The 20,234-nt window shown below is 43.5% G+C and overlaps 1 protein-coding gene across 2 annotated transcripts in view; it reads left to right on the plus strand.

The window, feature by feature from the left end:
• Positions 1-19,636, plus strand: part of PPL (periplakin) — a 113,708-nt gene extending 94,072 nt beyond the window's left edge. For both annotated transcript variants that reach the window (XM_040356392.1, XM_040356393.1), the window contains 10 exons: positions 561-655; positions 3,340-3,506; positions 6,730-6,908; positions 8,476-8,614; positions 9,712-9,905; positions 11,466-11,616; positions 14,012-14,095; positions 14,587-14,700; positions 14,812-14,904; positions 16,130-19,636. In XM_040356392.1, coding sequence (XP_040212326.1) covers positions 561-655; positions 3,340-3,506; positions 6,730-6,908; positions 8,476-8,614; positions 9,712-9,905; positions 11,466-11,616; positions 14,012-14,095; positions 14,587-14,700; positions 14,812-14,904; positions 16,130-18,793 — 3,880 coding nt within the window. In that variant the 3' untranslated portion in view covers positions 18,794-19,636. The remainder of the gene's footprint in view (positions 1-560; positions 656-3,339; positions 3,507-6,729; positions 6,909-8,475; positions 8,615-9,711; positions 9,906-11,465; positions 11,617-14,011; positions 14,096-14,586; positions 14,701-14,811; positions 14,905-16,129) is intronic.
• The last annotated feature ends 598 nt before the right edge of the window (positions 19,637-20,234 follow it).

Consider the following 20,234-nt stretch of genomic DNA (forward strand, 5'->3'; position numbering starts at 1 on the left):
TCGGTTCACACACCTGATAGTCATTCTTTCACTGAGTAGTGGCCAATGATGCATTTAATTGCCCCCTTCCACCTGGAGACTCTATCCCCACGAATAAGCTCTGGTGGGTGGAGTGAAACACGTTGGGGGCGTGGCCTGGCAGGAGTCTAGGCTGAGACTGCCATTCACTATCACACAACAGGCTTTGATGTGCAGCTCCCGGGACACCTATCACTTTCTAAGATTTCCGTATTGCATCACTAAAACGCAAGATGTCACTAAAGAAATTGATAACTGACTTCTGGGAGAAGGCAGTCCCTAGTAATGTCATTCCCCACCAACCAATTATGGAAAGCAGAATGCACATCTAGAGGGTCCCTAACAATATCTTGGTCCCAGTCCTATGCTGCAGACTCTGCTGTGCTATGCTGTAGTCTGAATATAAACAATGCAGTATTTCCAATGGAAACTCCGCAACCTTACAGTTGTTCTAGCTCTTCCCTACACCAATGACTCCTTACTGTCCCATCCCATTTTATGATGGAACTCTTATTTCACTAACCCTTTCCTTTTTTGGTTAGTTCCTTCAACCAGTACCGAGCCACAAAGCAGAAAGCAGCAGGCAGCAAGAATGCTCTTCTTCAGCGCCTTGAGGATGCAAAGCGAGAATCGTCAGGTAAGTTACTGACACAATGTATTTAGGCAGTGCCGATCCTGAGGGCCCTAAGCAAAATGACGTGTCACATTATAAGTTGAGAAGGTGGAGGGAGCTGGTGTTCTGCTGTCGGAAATTACATCTCACATTAAAGTAAGAAGCTGGGGGTGCTGCCCTCTTACCTCTTCTCCCATGCAGCCAGTGAGTGGAGAAGCGGGGTGAGGGGCCGAAAATGACTTCACACCAGGCGGGGCCTCTAGTAATTTTTGTTGAGCCCTCTGCAGCATTGCGGGGCCCGCAGCGGCTTGCACAGTGAGCCTATAGGGCGGATCGGCCCTGCATTTAGGTTTGTAGAGACTGGCACTACTTGCTTAGCGGAGACCATACAGAATCGGCAGCCATCACCAGCAGGGCTGCTGTTAGAAATCACGGGGCGACGTACAGCCTACCTGGCAGGGCCCCCACCCAATATATCAAGACCATATTTTCACAAAAAAAAAACTAAAATCATTATTAGCAGACACAAACATTCCAGAGAACCTGTGTGAATTGGCCCTTTTTTTTATTTGTTTTTTTACATTTAAAAAAAATAATTGTATTCACAGTGACAGGGGGGCACACGGTGGGGGGGGGGGTCCGAAGCAGGCAGAACAGGGAGGGGAATCGGAGTCAGAGAAGCACTTACAGGAATGATTTCCCTGTGTCTGTGTCTCTCCCTGCAGCAGCTGAAAGCCGGGAGGAAGGGGAAAACTCTTTCAGCTACTGCAGAGGGCCGCACAGGGCATTCTTCCTGTAACTGCCCCTCCGCCAAACCGCACTAATTCCCTCTGCTGTTTGGGCCCCCCTGTGTGCTGGGCCCCCTACAAGAGGACTGGTGGTCCCCCCCTATCAGCGGCCCTGATCACCAGTTCCATCCTCCTGCACAATAGTCATGTGACTAGACCACACCAGCTCCATGTTTCTAATAGTGGGCCATTATGTCAAAGCATGCAGAAGTGCAGACATGATCGTCGTCTAGCTTTATACTACTGATACTTATTTCATGGTTTCATTAATGGGGGGAGGGGGTGTTTATGGGAAAGCATGCAGAATTGCAGACATGATGGTCCTCCAGCTTTACTGTATACTACTGATAGTTACATATTTCTGATAGTCATTTCAATGTACCATCTTCATGGTTGCAGTAATGGGGGGGGGGGGGTTATGGGTAAGCATACTTATTTTGGGTAGTCATTTCACTGTACTATCTTCATGGTTACAGTATTAGATGATTATTGCAAAGCAGGCAGAAGCAGACATGATGGTCCTCCAGCTTTATACTACTGATAGTTACTTATTTTGGGTTTGTCATTTCAATGTACCATCTTTATAGTTTCAGTAATGGGGGGTTATGGGAAAGCATAGGCATACTTGTTTTGGGTAGTCCATTTCAATGTACTATCTTCATGGTTGCAGTAGTAGAGGATCAATGGAAAGCATGCAGAAGCGCAGACATGATGGTCCTCCAGCTTTATACTACTGATAGTTACTTATTTCGGATAGTCATTTCAATGTACCATCTTCATGGTTTCATTAATGTTGGGTTATGGGAAAGTGTGCAGAATTGCAGACATGATGGTCCTCCAGCTTTATACTACTGATAGTGCCCTGAAAGGACCATCCAAAATAAGTAACTATATTCATGGTTCCAGTAGTGGGGGGTTATAGAAAAGAATGCAGAAGTGCAGTCATGATGCTTCACCAATTTTATCCTCCTGCAAGATAAAAAATGATTCCCTAAGGCACCATCCTGGGAAAAAATGGAAAAGCATGCAGAAGTGCAGCCATGATGGTTCACCCTTGTTACCCTTCTGCAGGAGAGTCCTAGCCGTTTTAGTTTCCTCTCGTGAATGATTGGTATTTTTAATCCATTGCCTTTATTTCACGAAGCCCATTCATTCTATTTTATGACTACGGCCTCAAAGATTATTAATGCATGAGAATGCATATGTAATTGGTGGCTGTAACAATCTGCGTCTGTGCAGGAGTTTCATAAACTATCTTGCACTTGCATTAGGCCGGTGAAAGTCTAAACTGGTTGTAAAAAGTTGCTGGCCGTTCATGCCAACTGATATATAATATAATCTGTAGTCTGGCAGTGACGACAACTGTAACTTATCTGCAGATCAAAGACGGTACAGGAGAAACTAGATGCTAGTTGCCAGTGCTTGGGGTTGTCCAAGGTGAACACAAGATATTTTTCACAGCAACCTAACTCTGCAACCAACTTTTCCACAAGAAGCCTTTATTTAATATTGTGGTTCGGAAAGAGACATGCAACCAACCATATTTCAGTTTAGCTTAAGGTGCTCATAGCTGTAGGTGCGAGTTCATGTGTCTGTAGGTTCTCCCAGATGTCTCTTGACTGAACCTGCTCCGAGGACCCATTAACTGGCCCTCTAAAGTTCCCCCAACACCAGAATAACTGGCATGCACAGCATCTCTCACCTCCTACCTCGGTATAGGCAAAAAACTGAAAGGGCACCCTAAATACAATCAATTAACCAAAGATCATATATAACTTGGGAGCCCCTAAACCCAGAGAGTCATCTGCATGTAATGCCCTGGGTTTAGCTCTTCCACCAAGCACATCTCTTTATTGGTAAGAAAGTTTTATTGGTTTATACAGAATTACCACTAATCATCTTCTCACTACTTATCTGCAGCCACCACCAATGCCCAGGAGACACAGGGAAGACAGATGTTAGCCGGACTGGATAGAGTCATCACTGATTTGGACAGGCAAGAGAAAGCCATCAGTTCCCACCTCCGGCCACCACTGGATCAGAATCGTGCTGTGCAGGATAGCTCTGAGAGGATAAAGGAAATTAAGGTGAGTGTCAAGTGTATTCAGGAAACCCACATGCCGCCATTCTGCCTTTATGGTTAGCAGTGTGGCCTGGTACCACTGAGCACACGTGTGTGTGTGTGTGTGTGTGTGTGTGTGTGTGTATGACTTGCATATCTTTATGTAAATATCCGGGGGTATAGAATCAATGGAATTAAAGCTTGCCGCCTTTTGTGAAAAGGAAAATAACAACATCTGACCAGCTCACCTGAAATAAGCTTATTTTGATTTTTTTTACGACAGAGTTCACAAATTTATAAGTTGCTTTTTGGGAGAAAACAATAAAAATCATTAGAACATGATTAGCACCTTCCCATGGTGAAAATAAAATGCCAATATGTATTATATCAGTTAAAATCATCCCACAGCCAGAGTAGAGAAAGGTGGTCTTTGTGGATAATGCGTTTTTAATTTATGATTTTAAACAAGGGCAAGTAGGAGATGAGCTGCTTAACAAATCCAATGACATAATATAATATGCAAGTTGACAGATCCAGTGTATCTTGATGGACACATCTAGTTATTGATACTTTAACAATAATATATTAGGTTATAGTCAGTCAGGTCAAAGGAGTACATAGTCAATTCTACCCAAGGTAGCTCAAGAACCCCCAGACACATCACAACTAGTCACAACCCTGGACCAAGTTGAGGTCCCTCCTATGTATGACAAGAAAGTAGGAAAATTAACAAAAGGACGATAAAAAAAAAGGGGGGGGAATGGCATTTATGAAAGGAGAAGAAAGGGACATGGGGGGGGGGGGAGAGGTGGTGGAGTGTGGCGATATCCGAGTGCTTGTGGGAAGAAGACATAATCCTGAACCACCAAAAGTATCCAAAAAGCCTAACTAGGTCTGTGAACCTACGATGTCTCTGTATTCCAAAGTAGACATGTGCACTGCCGAAAAATGTGTTCGTTTTTGTTTTAGTTACATTATATTTTTTGCATTTCTCGGGGATTCAGAAATTGATAAAATCCAAATTTTCAAAATTTCAGATTTTGGAATTTCTGAAATTTAAATATTCCAAAATTTCGAATTTTCAAATGTTCAAATTCCCGAAAATTCAAGATTTCCGAAATTCTAAAATTCGGAAATTTCGGAATTTACGAATTTGTCAAAATCTGTTAAACTAATTCGGAACTAAACGAATTGCACATGTTTATTCCAAAGAGCAAGTAAACTCAGTCCAGTAGAACCACGTTTTACAGAAGCATTATTTTTCATTTTATTATTATTAGATCGTTGCGTTCCATTTGTTGTTTCGGATAATTCGTAATTTTGGATGTATTCGTTACGTTCACTAACAGCCAAATTTTAAAGGAAATTCCAATACCTAGAATTTAATAGTTAAGTTATTATAATGCCGTGTACACACGATCGGACATTCCGACAACAAAACCGTGGATAATTTTCCGACGGAATTTTGGCTCAAACTTGTCTTGCATACACACGGTCGCACAAATGTTGTCGGAAATTTCGAACGTCAAGAATGCGATCACGTACGATGGCACAATAAAATGGAAGTTCCATACCAAGTGCGCCACCCTTTGGGCTCCTTCTGCTAATCTCGTGTTGGTAGAAGTTTGGTGGGAAACGATTTGCGCTTTTCAGCCTTGTGCTTTTCAGTTCTTTACAGTGTGACTCCATTACGAACGCTAGTTTTACCAGACAGAGCATGCGTGGAATTTTGTGCGTCGGAATTGTCTACACAGGCTCGGAATTTTTAAATAACGGATTTTGTTGTCGGAAAATTTGAGAACCAGCTCTCAAATTTTTGTTGTTGGAAATTCCAACAGAAAATGTCCGATGAAGCCTACACACGGTTGGAATTTCCGACAAAAAAGCTCCATCGAACATTTGTTGTCGGAAATTCCGAGCATAAGTTAGTTATTTCAGATTTTCGGGATTTCGAATTTTCGGATTTTCATTCTTTAGAATCTTCAGATTTTCATTCTTTAGAATCTTCAGATTTTCATTTTCATTTATGGATTTTTTAGAATTTATCAAAATTTCCAAAACTTCTCATTTTGAATTTTCGAATTTCCTCATTTAGAATTTTCAAATTTCCAAAATTCAGAATTTCTAAATTTCCGAGATTCGAAAATGAAAGATTTCGGAATTAACTACTAATTTGTCAAAATTAGTTAAACAAATTCGGAACAAAGCAAATTGCACATGTCTACTAGATACGGTACAGTGAGTGAGCGCTGTCACCCTAGGATAGAAAGTGTGTTACTGGCAAGATCACCAAGTGAAAATAAATAGGTAGATTCAGGTAGGGGCGCGCAAATCTAGGTCGACGTAGCCTAGTGTGTTTACACTACGCCGCCTTAAGTAAGAGAGGCAAGTACATGATTCACAAAGTACTTGCCTCCTTAGGGCGGCGTAGTGTAAATGCGGCGGGCGTAAGGCGCCTAATTCAAATGGGTTGGGGGGGCGTGTTTAATGGTAATGAGGCTTGACCTCACGTTTTTGACGTTTTTTGTCACTGCGCATGCGCCGGGCGACTACATTTCCCAGTGTGCATTGCGGGTTACGTACGCCACACGGGCCTATTGATTTCCACGTGGACAATGTAAATCCCGATTCGCGGACGACTTGCGCAAACGACGTTAAAAATTTAAACCTCGCGGTGGGAACGGCCGCCATACTTTAACATTGTTATTCCACCTAATAGGTGGAATAACTTTAGGCCTCCTAATGCCTTACGGAAACGGCGTAAATCGACTGCGGCAGCCGGGCGTACGTTCGTGAATCGGCGTACAAACTCATTTACATAATCTACGCCGACCGCAATGGAAGCGCCACCTAGCGGCCATCCGAAAAATTGCAATCTAAGATCTTAGATATGTTTAAGCGTATCTCTGTTTGAGCATACGCTTAAACATAGGTCGGCGTAGATTCTGAGTTAGGTCGACTTATCTACTGATAAGTTGGCCTAACTCTTACTGAATCTACCTAAAAGGGTGGAAAAAAGGAAAAAAATTCAACCATCACATCAAGGACAAGTAAGATGCAATTCATTACACTTTCTTGTTTTTGAGTTTAGATGCACTGCCGATAGCAGTACCAAATGGCTCTCCCGTGTGATTCCTTTTGTGTCTCCTTGCAGCACTATATAAATGGTAGATTTGGTATTTTTCATGTTTTCACTGACAAACTGGAATGTCGGTTGCAGAGCTCTTACATCTTTTCTTTCCTTGCAGAATATTTCCAATAACGTGCGTCGGATAGAGCCAGACAAAACTATGAAGGTGCAAGAGTGTGAGGTTTATCTGTCCAAATCTCCAGAGGTTTCCAGCACGCCCATCCTGCGCAGCAAAATCAATGAAACCAACAAAAAATACGACAAGGTCAACGAGCTCCTGAACTGCTCCCAAGACAAGTAAGAGACCACCAAAGTCAACTTTAAGCCTTCCAAGACTGGGAGTCGTGTACATACATCTAAATACAAACACTGCATTATGTAGGGTAACTGCATTCCAACAGTACCACAAGGAAACACCTGAGGACCAGGGATGGACTGGCCATTGGGACTACAGGGAGTTTCCCGGTGGGCCGATGGCTCAGTGGGCCGGCTTCAGTAATAGCAGACCGCCACCCCCCTCCGCTCCTCTGTTGCTTCCTTCCCGCAGCGCTCACCTCCTCTCTCTCCCCGCAGCGCTCACCTGGGGGGAACAAAGAAGCAGGGGGATGACGACAGAGGAGCAGGGACGACGACAGAGGAGCAGGGATGACGACAGAGGAGCAGGGGGGACGACAGAGGAGCATGGGGGAGGGGACAGACAGCTGACTCAACAGCTATGGCCTGGGAGTTTTTCACTTCTGCCTAATCTTGTCCCATAAGGGGGGGCACCGAACTGATTCTTTGCCCCGGGTGAAATAATGTCTAGCTTCCCCACTGGTACTGCCTATAAGAGTACCAGTACCAGCCGTTCTACTGTAATAAAGTAGAACGGCTAGTGGCTAGTGAAGGGGAAGAGGGGGCTTGGGTGGCCGGGGGGGGGGATGCGAGAGTTGTCCGGCCGCTATGGGAGAGACCTGTCAAAGTGGGCCAGTCTGGATAAAGTCCAGGGCCAAATTTTTGTCCCAGTCCAGGCTTCCGACGGTCGCATACATCGCGTCCCGATTTTCCGAAAGTAGCCGAACGTCGGTGCGCAGGCGCCGTATAGAGCCGCACCGACATTCGGCTTCTTTCGGCTACTCGTGACGCGATGTATGCGACCGTCGGAAGCCTGTCAATCAAATAGGAACGCCCAGTCCCGAAGACCATACCCGGAAGCGGCGGAGAAGATCGCTCTCTAAAACGGTAAGTACGGCTTAGATTTAAAAAAAAAACACCCGATTCCCCTAGTCAAAATAAGCATCAAGCTAAGGTTAAAAAAAAAAATTCGGGTGATCTCCCGCTTTAAACCAGTTTCCAGCTGGTTGTTGCTGCGGGACCCTAATTTCAGCTCATCCAGGAATGTGTGCGATGGGAATATGAAGTATGAGAGCTGAAATTGCACACAGTGAGGGGCGGGGAGCTCTGAGAGCTGATTGGAGGGAAGTGACATGCCCCCTTCACACAGGAATAGAGCTGAGGCTGTCAATCAGTTTGAGATCCTTCACCTGTCACCTTTTTTTCTCTTGGTGTCAGAAAAACTTGTCAGAAGCGACTCATGCTGATAGTAGAGGAATGAAGCGGCAGACAGAAATGGCACTTAGTGCTTTGGATTGAGACAAGTGTACACTATAGAGGGATATGCTTTATTCATATTTCACATCTGAGGTTTACAACCACTTTAACTATGCAGTGCAGGGTGAATAGAGAAAGTGGGCTGCAGGAACAGAGGTCATAACGTGGCCCATGTTTTCTTGAGCTCATGTTGCAACTGTACCATGTATGTATATTTGGGGTCTTCAGGGATAGTAAGACTTCTTTTTCTTTTTAACCTGGTTGTGTCTTGCAGGATTGAGGCAGCCAATCGTTTAGAAGGCAGTTTGCAGACAAGCAGAGATCTCCTGTCTACTTATGAGAACAAGCTGGGCCTGGATGACACTATACCCGAGGACCCAAGTACCGTGGACAAAAAGCTGATGGAATTGTCGGTGAGCAAAAAAAACGGCAGTATGTCTGGAAATAAGAGGATCGCTATGGGCGGGAGCTTTTAAAAGAGGCTGATCCTCTTCTAAAGATTCACTACAGAATTTATCCTAATATTAATATTATTTCCAACTCCACTTATTGCAGTGATCGGTGCTAAAAATATGCACTGTAACTGTACTAATGACACTGGCAGGGAAAGGGTTAACATCAGGGGTGATCAAAGGGTTAAATGTATCCCTAGGGGGTGCTTGCTCACTGTGTGTGGGGATTGCTGTGACTGGATAAAGACAGAGATCCATGTTTCTGCTTAGCAGGAACACGAGATCTCCATCTTCTCCCCTGTCAGAACGGACATCTGCCTTGTTTACATAGGCAAATCGTTGTTTTACCTCTCTCGGGAACGATCGGGGGTGGCCAGAGGACATCGGGTCCGCCGGACCTGCTGATAGGCTCCCCCTCTATCCAATCTGCGCGTGATCCCGCCTCCAGCGATGTGCGCACGCCACCCAGTGGCTGCTGCACGAAATGACATCCAGGTATGTGATTTCGCGCAATAGAGCCAACCTGCCACAGTACATTAGGCGGTCGGCAAGTGGTTAACTGCTGCGGTTTACTACCACTTTAATGAGAGTAGACCTCTAGATAGCACCAGAGCTTTTTTTCTCAGAAAATAGGTGCAGGAACTCAACCACGACCCGTTCAGATTTCACAAACAGTATAAGGGTCTTAAAGGGGCATTAAATACCAGAATTGCATTACATACAGAGTGCAGAGTTCAGGGGGTTACAAAGCTGTCACTTGTAAACACATAAACCAGACTTCTGTGTTTACAAGTGATTGTGGTGAGCAGGCACCAAAGGGTCTGAGCCAAAGGTGGTGGAACTGAGTTCCCCCAAGTTCCCCCTGAAAAAAAGCCCTGGATAGCACTGTTGTATCATACATGCCATAGGTCATAAAAAGGGTCAAGCTATGTTGAACTGGTTAGCTAAATGTTGACTTCAGTAACTGTTTGTACTTTGGAGTTTTGTCCGATGGACTTGTGTAAACACGACCGGATAATCAGACAAAGATTTGCTGATCAGCTTTTTCTTCCTTCCAGGCCATGAGTAATGAATTGCAGAAAGGAAGAGGTGTCCTTTCAGAAGCGGAGCAGAATTTACACAACAGCAAATTGTGCTGCCACAATCTGGCCAATCGTTTCCAGGAGCATTGTCCCGATATAGAGCGCCAGGAGGCTGAAGTGTCCAAACTGAACCAACGCTATGCACAGCTGGACCAGCAGATTCAGAGCAGGTGAGATGTGCTCCAGTGTACGTTGGCTCTCTGTTCAATAGGAAGTAAACACTTTTAACCACTTCAGGCCCGGACCATTTTGTTGCTAAAGGACCTTGCCCCTTTTTGCGATTCGGCACTGCGTCGCTTTAACTAACAATTGCGCGGTCGTGCGACGTGACACCCAAACAAAATTGGCGTCCTTTTTTCCCCACAAATAGAGCTTTCTTATGGTGGTATTTGATCACCTCTGCTGGTTTTTATTTTTTACGCTATAAACAAAAATAGAGCGACAATTTAAAAAAAAGCAATATTTTTAACTTTTTGCTATAATAAATATCCCCCAAAGAACAGTTTAGGCCGATACGTATTATTCTACATATTTTTGGTTAAAAAAAAAAAATCTCAATAAGCGTTTATTGATTGGTTTGCGCAAAAGTTATAGCGTCTACAAAATAGGGGATAGTTTTATGGCATTTTCATTATTATTATTTTTTTTACAAGTAATGGCGGCGATCTGCGATTTTTATCGTGACCGCGACATTATGGCGGACACTTTTGACACTATTTTGGGACCATTGTAATTTTTACAGCGATCGATGCTATAAAAATGCACTGCTTACTGTGAAAATGGCAGTGAAGGGGTTAAGCTGTAGGGGGCGCTGAAGGGGTTAAGTGTGACCTGCTGAGTGATTCTTACTGTGTGGGGGCGTGGCTTGTCACGTCACTGATCGTCGTTCCCTATGACAGGGAACAGACGATCAGTGACAGGCTGACTAGGAAGCACGGGGAGAGGTTTGTTCACACTTACCTCTCCCCATTCTTCAGCTCGGTGATCCGATCGCGGGGACACCGGCGGCAATTGGGTTTGTGGGCGCGGTCACAGAGTACCTGACCCAGGGCCGCCATCAGGGGGGTATAGGCAGTACACCTGTAAGGGGCCCAGATGGTAACCCCACAGGGCCCCAGATGTCAACTCCCCCTTTTTTTTTTTGGATGCCTTTTTATTAAAGGGCCAATTTTTTTATTTATTTTTTTAGAGGTCCTGAGGTCCCCGGATGGCAACCCCCCCTTTTTTTTAATACATTTTTTATAAAAAATATATATATATTTTTTCTAATATTTTTATTTTATTTTTTTATTAAAGGGACAATTTTATTTTTATTTTTTTAGGGGTACGGGGGTCCCCAGGGGCCCGGATTTCCCCCGGGCCCTGGATGACAACCCCCCTTTCTAAAAAAAATATATATATTTTTTTTTATATATATATTTTTTTTATTTATTATTAAAGGCCCCGAGGTCCCCAGATGGCAACTCCCCTTTTTTTTATAAAAAAATAAAAACATTTTAATTTTTTTTTTTTATAATATAGATCAGACCAAAATGAGGGACAGAGGGACATTGCTCCAAATCGGGGACAGTCCCTCGAAAATCAGGGACATTTGGGAGCTATGTTATATAAAATCATAACACAAATTATAATAAAAAAAGTTGACTTTGACAACAATGCAAATCGGACCTCAGCGAAGCCTTTTTGTTGCAGCGTATTTTAGCTTGCATGTCTTTTTTTTTTTCATTTAGGTCTCAGGGCTTGCAGAAATCCAAGATTGCCTATCTGAACTACCGAAATGGCTATGACCAAGTCGACGGGTGGCTACGTAATCTTCCCAACTATGAGCCCAAAGACACAGACAGCGTCAAACAAGTGGAAAGCAAGCTGAAGAACCAACGGGTAAAAAAATTTCGATGTAAAATATTTTCATGACAGCTAACCAGTTTCCTTAAAATATATGGGAGAAAGGGGGCGCCCACTAGCATTAAAATCACCCAGTTTAATAAAATATTAATTGGCAACTCACTGGATTAACGGTAGTGTTGGGTAACAGTGAACTCGTGCTTGGACCAAACATTGGCGGTTCGTCCTGTTTGGGGGAACGCCTGAATTTGCAGGGTGTTCGTCCTGCAATGTACTGCGTGCTGAACAGTGCATTCTGCGCTCTGATTGGGCAAAGCTTAGCTGCTCGTTGAGGAGCGGAGCTGGGAAGCCAGCGGTGGCGTCCTTAACAATGATTTAGTCATCAGCTGTAAATGGTCCTCCCCGCTGACAGCTGAATAAAAATTAAAAAAAACGGTCCCCTCTACTACCTCAAAATAAAAAAATAACTGTGTGGGGTACCAGACCCTTATCTGAGCATTCAGCCTGGCAGGTCAGGAAAGTGGGGGGGATGAGCGCTCCCTCCCGACGCATACCAGGCCGCATGGGGGGGGGTGCTTTAGGGCAGGCTCTGCCCCACCCCAAAACACCTTATCCTTAAGTTGATGAGGACAAGGCTCTCTTTCCCTACAACCCTGGGCTGTGGTTGTGGGGGTCTGCAGGCGGGGGGCTTATCGGAATCTGAAAACCCCCTTCAACCGGAAGCCCCCTCCCCCCCCCCCCAACTATCTGAATGAGTATGGGATACTATGTACCACTACCCAATCGCCAAAAAATTGGCAAAAAGTAATAAAAGCACAATTCCTTTATTTAAAAAAAAATAAAGAAAAGGAAAAAATGTGTCTCCCGATGTAAATCCATCGTCGATCACACCACCACGCTTCTTACTCATTAATGGCCGACCACCTCCTCTGCTGTTTGACAGTTCTTATATAGGTATGGGCGTGGGCACCGGGCGATGTCACCTGGGGGGCACCACCCACCTTGTGACATCACTGACCTAACACGCATCGGCCTGTGACATCACAAGGGGTGGTGCCACCAGGTTACATAGTTGGGTGACCTCGCCCTTACCCAAATAAGAACTGTCAAATGGCAGAGGGGGCATTTTGGCTGTCAATGAAGGCGCAGCGTTTTTTGTTGTTTGGGTGCGGTGGGCGGAGTGATTGACAATTGTCTTACATCGGAGGACACCGTTTTAATTTTTTTTCTAAATAAAGGAATTGTCAAAAACTGTCTGTTTTTGTAACTTTTTAGGTGAATGGGTAGGGGTACATAGTACCCCATACTCATTCACATAGGGGAGGGCTGGGATCTGGGGGCCCCCTTGTTAAAGAGGACTTCAAGATAACGATAAGCCCCCCGCAGACCCCCACAAACCTGGGGACAAGGTGCTTTGAGGTGGGGGGGGCAGAGCACCAAAAGCACCCCCCCCCTTTCCTGACCTGTCAGGCTGCATGCTTGGATTAAGATCTGGAATTAATTTTGGGGGGGCCCTATGCCAATTTCTTTACTTTCTTTATGTTTTGTTCTTCAATAGCTGTGTGCCAGCAATTGCAACAACGAGTCATTTTTTTTTCTTTAGAAATTTCATTTTTGCTGCAGCAGGTTCTATACATGGTACCGATGCCCCACTTTACAGGCAGACTAAGGGGACCCCCCCAGGCACTATATTTAAAAGAATTTTTCATTTTTATTGTTGCACTTTAAGCATCATTAAAATCACTGCTCCTAAAAAAAAAAACTATTTTGAAAAATAGTTTTGCATTGATACTTGGCCCCCAGGGCAGTACCCGGATCCCCATACCCCTTTTATGGCCAACTACGTCCATATAAGCCTTCAAAATGGGGACTTTTTTATTTTTTCTGTTTGGCTCCCAACGACTTCAATGAGCTTCACCGTTCGGGTTAGAACTTTTTCCCCCTGAAGTTCTGCTGTGAACCGAACAGGGGGGGTGTAGATAAACGCATAAAAGGCGTTTAAAAACACCACAGTCCACCCCACTGACATCTCACCCTGCTTGTGAAGGCACCAGGCTCTGTGTGGAAGGCGCAAGACTGACGCACACCCAAACAGGAAGTGCCAGTAATCATCATGGAGCGCGCAGAGGAGCAGGTGTGGAAGCAATGTCATGTGGGTTGTCCTGTGGAAGTGGCTATGCATTTCAGAGCTTCCTGCTCGATCCTTCACCTCTTTCCCAGGATCTTACAAGGCTGTGTAGCCCATAACAAGTGATTTCTTGCAAGTAGTTACTATTGGCAACACAGTTTTTTTTTTTTCCGAAACTTTATAGTGAAGCTCAGAGATGTCATAATAGTAAAAAAAGAAATAGGTGAGGCCACTACTACAAAATCCTCTCTTTATGATCATGTGTTAACAAGGTTTTCTGAATTCGCTTTTGTTTTTCGGCAGCTTCTAGTGGGCGAGATCGCTGACCGAGAGCAAGAACTGGATCATGTGAGCAGCAGCGCGCAGCAATATCAGCAGGCGGCCAAGGTAAATAAACAGTTGCAGCTTGGTATATAGTTTTACTTTATAAGAATCAAAAAGTGTATCTAAACCCAAAAGCAACATTGTAATATATTGTAGCTTACTAATCCTTACATGTGGTGGTTGCATTAGGTTTCCTTTTTTTTTGCTATTTTTCCTTTATGATGGCAAAAGCTTGCCCATAGGATTACAAAACTATAAATTCAGTCCTGTTAATGGGAATAGAAGATGCGTGGGTAAGCCAATTGGTACCCAACTTTTTGGGAAGTGAGACAGGAAGTGCCACTCCTCCTGAAGCCCCCAAAAAAAAAATTACATGCCAAATGTGGCATAAAGGGGGCGAGGAGTGGATTAAGTGGAAGTTCAATTTTTGGGTGGAACTCCGCTTTAACAGCCAAAAGTAAAACCTTCTTTACTAGATCCGTAAGCTCCACACGGGGCATCTATGATGTGATCTATTGTTTGGGTGTTCATGGATCTCATCTGTTATCAAACAGGATTATGAAATGGATGCCGAGAAGCTGCGGTCAGTCCTGGATATGGAGAACAGGAGAAGTTCATATCCTAAACGTTCCAGAATTGTGTCGCCTGCAAACAAAGTGAAGGACGAGGTACTTTAAAAGCCTTTTACTTTTTTTTTCTACAGTTTTCTTTTTTTTTTTTTTTTAAATGCCAGCTTCAGACTTCCTGAACCATAAAACACTCTTGCTTATGTTTAACAGGAGGCAGATTTGTCTGCAAGGTTTACAGAGGCCAACGCTGTCAACAAGCAGAGGCTACAGACCCTGGAATTTGCGCAGAACCTACTGCGTCAGGTAATAAACATCATTAACTTTTTTGCACATCGGTTTTCCGTGAACGTTCACAGAGCTTGGGCCAAGCAAAGAATGGGAGTAGCCTGTAACTGAAAGAAATGCCTTCCAGTGTTATCTGTATAAGAACTAAAATTATATTGGGGCTAAATGTTAAAGAGTAATTCTATTCAGAGCTATTTAAAGTTTTTTGCTTGGATAGGTAGAAGGCAAAAAGATTGATGGCCATGTTTGTCCATTGTCTAAGCTTAAAGTGTGGGGAAGTATTAAAATTGCTGTTACCTGTATAGGAAGAGTGAATACTCGCCTTTACTGGTGCCTATGCTACCAAACTCTACTCTATTTGGAAAGGTCCCCTAAAATGTCTACTGGGAGTTCCTAGGTCCCTGCAGCTCTTGCTGGTTCCTCCTGACTTTGTCACTTTCTTCTGCAGTGAAATAATTTGAGAGAAGAACCAGCGAGAACCACAAGGGACAAAGATTGACACTCCCAGAAGTGTCAGTTTCCCAGTAGACCTTGGAAAACAGCACAAACACCTGGTACATAGGCGTGTGCCAGGTGTGCCTGGGCACACCCTAATGACCATGTGTTGGGCAGATTCCAATTGCTACTTGGCTGCAGAGAATGGGACTGGGGAATCTCTGTCTTCAGTCCCTTTCACTGTCTCAAAAGTGAGACATAAGGGGTCTGTTTAGATCCCTAATATTTCACCTAGGGCCCCATGGGGCTCCTAATTATTATTTTTTTTAAATAAAAGAAAATAATATTGTAAAAAAAATAATAATAATAATGTAAAAAAAAAAAAATTGTAAAAGTAATAATAAAAAAAAATAAACTGACACTAATCTCTTCCCTGTTGACATCCTCCGCTGCTCTACCGACACTGTCCATTGGCCTTCTGCCCTATTGCTTTGGGGTGCACACCCTAATGCAATATGCTGCGCACACCTATGACCTGGTAGGATGAGTATACACTCTACTTCTACAGGTAGCAGCAGTTTAAAACAAAGTTTATTCTTTAGAAGTACTTTACCAGTGCAACTGAATTCTACCTAGCATGTGGCATAAAGGCTGAGGAATGGGCAACTAGAGGCTAATCATGCAACTTTTACACTCTCTGACAAATTGTCCATAGCATTCAATGTCTTAAGATATTTGACAGCATATGATGTGGCATTACTCCAAACAAAACCTAAAAAAAAAGTATTTTTTTTTTCAATTTATACAGCAGCCAGATGAAGAAATAAGAAACGAGTCGGTCCAGATGGTTCGTTCTGAGAAACCCCCTGAAGAGACTTGGAGGATTAAGAATATGTTGGCTGATGAGGCACAAAGACGGCAGCAACTGGAATCTGAGATAAGGAGCTCTCAAGAGGAGATCATTTATCTCCAGAATCAAAAACCTCAAGAGACCATAGTAAAGAAAGAAGTTCTGAAGAAAGTTCCAGATCCTCAACTGGAAGAGGAATACCATAAGGTCCTTGAAAGAGTTTCAGAAGAGCAGCGTAGGAATAAATCTTTGCAGGATGAATTGGAAACCCTGAGAATAAAGGTTCGGACCTTAGAGTATGAGCAAAAGGAAGGTGGGCAGCAGTATATAGTTAAAGAAGTACTAAGAATTGAGAAGGACAGAGAGCAGCAGGAGGATCTCCAAAGGCTCAAGGAAGAGTTTGAGGAACTGAATCGTCAAAAGAGCACAAAGCAAAATGAGATTACTAACTTGAAGGAACGCATTCTTATATTGACAGAAGAAAAGAACAAACCCCAAGAAAAGATCACAGAAAAAGAAGTTGTTAAGCTTCAAAATGATCCTCAGTTGGCTTCAGAACATAGGATACTTCAGGAGAACATGCAGAGAGAGAGTGCTCAACGGAAAAAGGAGGAGGAAGAGTTGCAGCTCCTACAGGAGAAACTGAAACGTTTGGAGAAGGAGAGAGCTATGGCTGAAGGCAAGATCACAGTAAAGGAAGTGTTGAAAGTAGAGAAAGACCTTGCCTCTGAAAGGGAAGTATCTGACCTTCGTAGGCAGTATGAAGATGAGTCTTCAAAGATACGCATAACTCAACGAGAAAAAAATGAGCTAATACGGAAGATAAGTCTGATGGAGCAGGAAAATGCCAAAGTTGTAGTCCAAGAGAAGGTACGCGAGATCATTCGACCAGATCCTAAAGCTGAAAGTGAACTGACCAACTTGCGGGTTGAGCTGGTTGAGCAAGAAAGGAAATATCGTGTTGCAGAGGAGCAACTGAAAATCTTCCAAAGCGAACTAGCAGCCCTTAAAGCACGTGGTCCACAAGTGGAAGTGAAGGAGATAACCAAAGAAGTTATCAAGCACAAGACAGATCCAGAGGTTGTGGCTGAACTAGAGAGGCTCCGTGGGGAGATTTTGGACAAGACTAGAGTGGTGGAACGTTCTGAGCTAGAGATCAATCAGCTTAAGCAAGAGATAAACAGCTGGATTGATACAAAACCTCAAGTACAAATTAAGGAGGTGGTTCAAGAGGTTCTACAATATCGTGAAGACCCTGAAAACAAAAAGGAGGTTGAAACCTTACGATCCAAGTTGGCTGAAGAGCAGAAGAAGCGTATTGACTTAGAACGTGAAAGAATGACCCATGAAGAAAAGATCAGGCAGAAAGAAATGGAGCTGTCACAGGTGAGAGAAAAGGTGGTACAGCAGGATGTGGTCAAATACGAAGAGGATCCTCTGTTGAAGTCTGAAGTCAACAGTTTTTCGAAGAGCATTCAAACTGAGCTTAAACAAAAGGATTCTCTGCAAGAGGAGTTGCGCAAGTTGCAGTGGAGGAAATCAGAGCTTGAACGCCAGCTTGAAGAGCTTGATAGGGAACGACTATCCAGGCGGGAGGCAGAGCTGGAGATCCAGAAGCTTAAAAATAGGTTGAATGAGCTGGAGCAAAGAGAGATTGAGACAAAAGAAAAAGTGACACTGAAGCAAAAGGTGGTCCTACAACAAGATCCTCAGCAAGAGAAAGAACACAACATGCTAAAACTTCAAGTAGAAGAAGAGAGACACAGAAGGCAAATTCTTGAGTCTGAACTGGAGGCACTAAGGAAAAAGTTCATTGTATTGGAAAAGATGGAGGTTAAGGAAAAAGTGGTTTTCACAGAGAAAATAGAAGTTGAAAAAGATGCTGAGACTGAGCAAGAAATACAGAGGCTGAAGTCCATGATGGAGGAAGAGAGCAGGCATAAGCGAGATTTAGAAGCAGAGGTTGACCGCCTCCATGCACAGCTTTCAGAATTAGAGTTCAGCAACTCCAAATCCAACAAGGAACTGGAATACTTAAGAGAGGAAGTTCACAAAATTCAGATGGAAAAACAAAGTCTACAGCTAGAGACCCGTCACATGCAGTCAGAGATTGAGATTACCATGAAGGAAGCCCAGGGCCTGAGAAGCTTAACACAAGTTGACAGTGGTGTTAACCTAGATTCTCGCATGGCTTCTTTGGAAAAAGAGTTGAGGGAATTACAGAAAATCTCTCGAGACAAAGATGCAGAAATTGAAGAGCTTAACAAACGCTTCGAGACCATGCAGATCAAGAGGGAACAGAGAGAGAACCATCTCCGCCGCTCTATTGTCGTCATCGATCCCGACACTGGCCGAGAAATGTCACCAGAAGAAGCTCGAAACTTGGGCTTGATCGACTGGAAAATGTATGTCAACTTACAAAGCCAAGAATGCGATTGGGAGGAAACCACCATTAAAGGGCCAAATGGCGACTCCACAGTTATCCTTGATAGGAAGTCAGGCAAGAAATTTGACATAGAAGATGCCCTAAGGAATGGGCGCCTTACTAAACGTCAATACGAGAGTTACCTCAACAAAGAGATGTCCATCCAAGAACTTGCAGCCTTAGTTTCTGGGAAGTAGTAAGCTTGAGGTGCAGTCACTCCGCTGATGGCGGGCAAATAATGGACACTGAACAGAGATACAGCTGCCATTCCTAGGCCTGTTACTCTTATCAATAGCAAAATATCTTTGCTTCTGTTACTATCTTGAACCAAGCATATACTGTAAGATCTTTCACTATTAAAATGCTGTGTTCTTAGTGGTCTGCAGACTTGAAAATGTGATTGATTGTGGCCCATTTCTGGAGCCTGTAACATCTCATTACCTAGGCCAAATTCTGATCTCAAGAGCTCTGTGTCAAGGAGGTAAAAGCATGCATAGCTATAAAAAAAAAAAAAAAAATTAAAGCGTTCTTATTTTTATAGGTCACTCTCCTGAATATAAAAAAATGTATAAAGATAAGGGAAAGATCTCGACTCTATCAGCATCGAACACAAGTTTATCCAAAATATGACATAAAGTGCCTATGTATTTTTGTTACCACATTCTTTGTTGTATTATGTAACTTTCATGCCAAAAAATATGCATCTTTACGAAACATGCACTGAACAGATATTGCAAATGTAAAATAACCAAAACCACAAAGGCGTATTTGGTGTATACTCTTCTCTCTTTCTCCCTGTGACTTGGAATAAAAGTGATTTATATAATTTGGTATATGGTTTAGATAAGCACAGTTTCTGTCCTGTTACATGTCTATGGTGGTGCATTACTAACCCAACCCTTTTTAGACAAAAGGTTGTGGCACGCTGGCCACGGCCTCTTTTCTATATATATATTTTGTTAATTTCTGAGTGGGCTAGGGCAATTACAGAAACATATTTTATTTATGGTATCGCTAAATAAAGATGCGGTGGTTTTGAACACCTTGTGGGCTGAATTATTTGTCAAATTCGTTTCTATTAGAACAGATTTTATGGCACACGTCAAATTCGATCTTAAAGCAACACTGTTACTAGAAATGCGTGGGGGCTTCTTTTGCTGGAGGTGGAAGATCACTGAGATGGGACCATTGGATTGATGGGAACCTCTTCATGTTTTGGAAATCACAAATAGGGATTCAAATACGTACACTAGATGTATTAAAACCTTCTTTCTTTCTTTTTTATTGACTTCATAACTGCAATAAATGGTGGGTTTTAACCAGGGTTGGACTGGGACAAAAATTTGTCCCTAGACTTCATTCAGACCAGCCCACTTACATTTTGCAAACACACACAACAACAAGTGAAGCTGGAGGGCTAACGACATTCAGGAACATTGCTACAGCCTCATTGGCTGGAATTTCAGAAATTGGCATTGCTGCACAGCCATTGGCTGCCTTTCAGCAATGTAGCGGCGCTGAGGTTTACCTGGGTTAGGCACTATGAAGTGAGGTGATGGGCAGTGCTGGTGGCAGGTCTCTCCTATGCCAACCGGACAAACCTGGCCCCCCGGCCAGCCAATGTCAATGGCCACCCAA

The sequence above is a fragment of the Rana temporaria genome, chromosome 6 (assembly GCF_905171775.1).
Source record: "Rana temporaria chromosome 6, aRanTem1.1, whole genome shotgun sequence".
NCBI classification, from domain to species: Eukaryota; Metazoa; Chordata; class Amphibia; order Anura; family Ranidae; genus Rana; species Rana temporaria.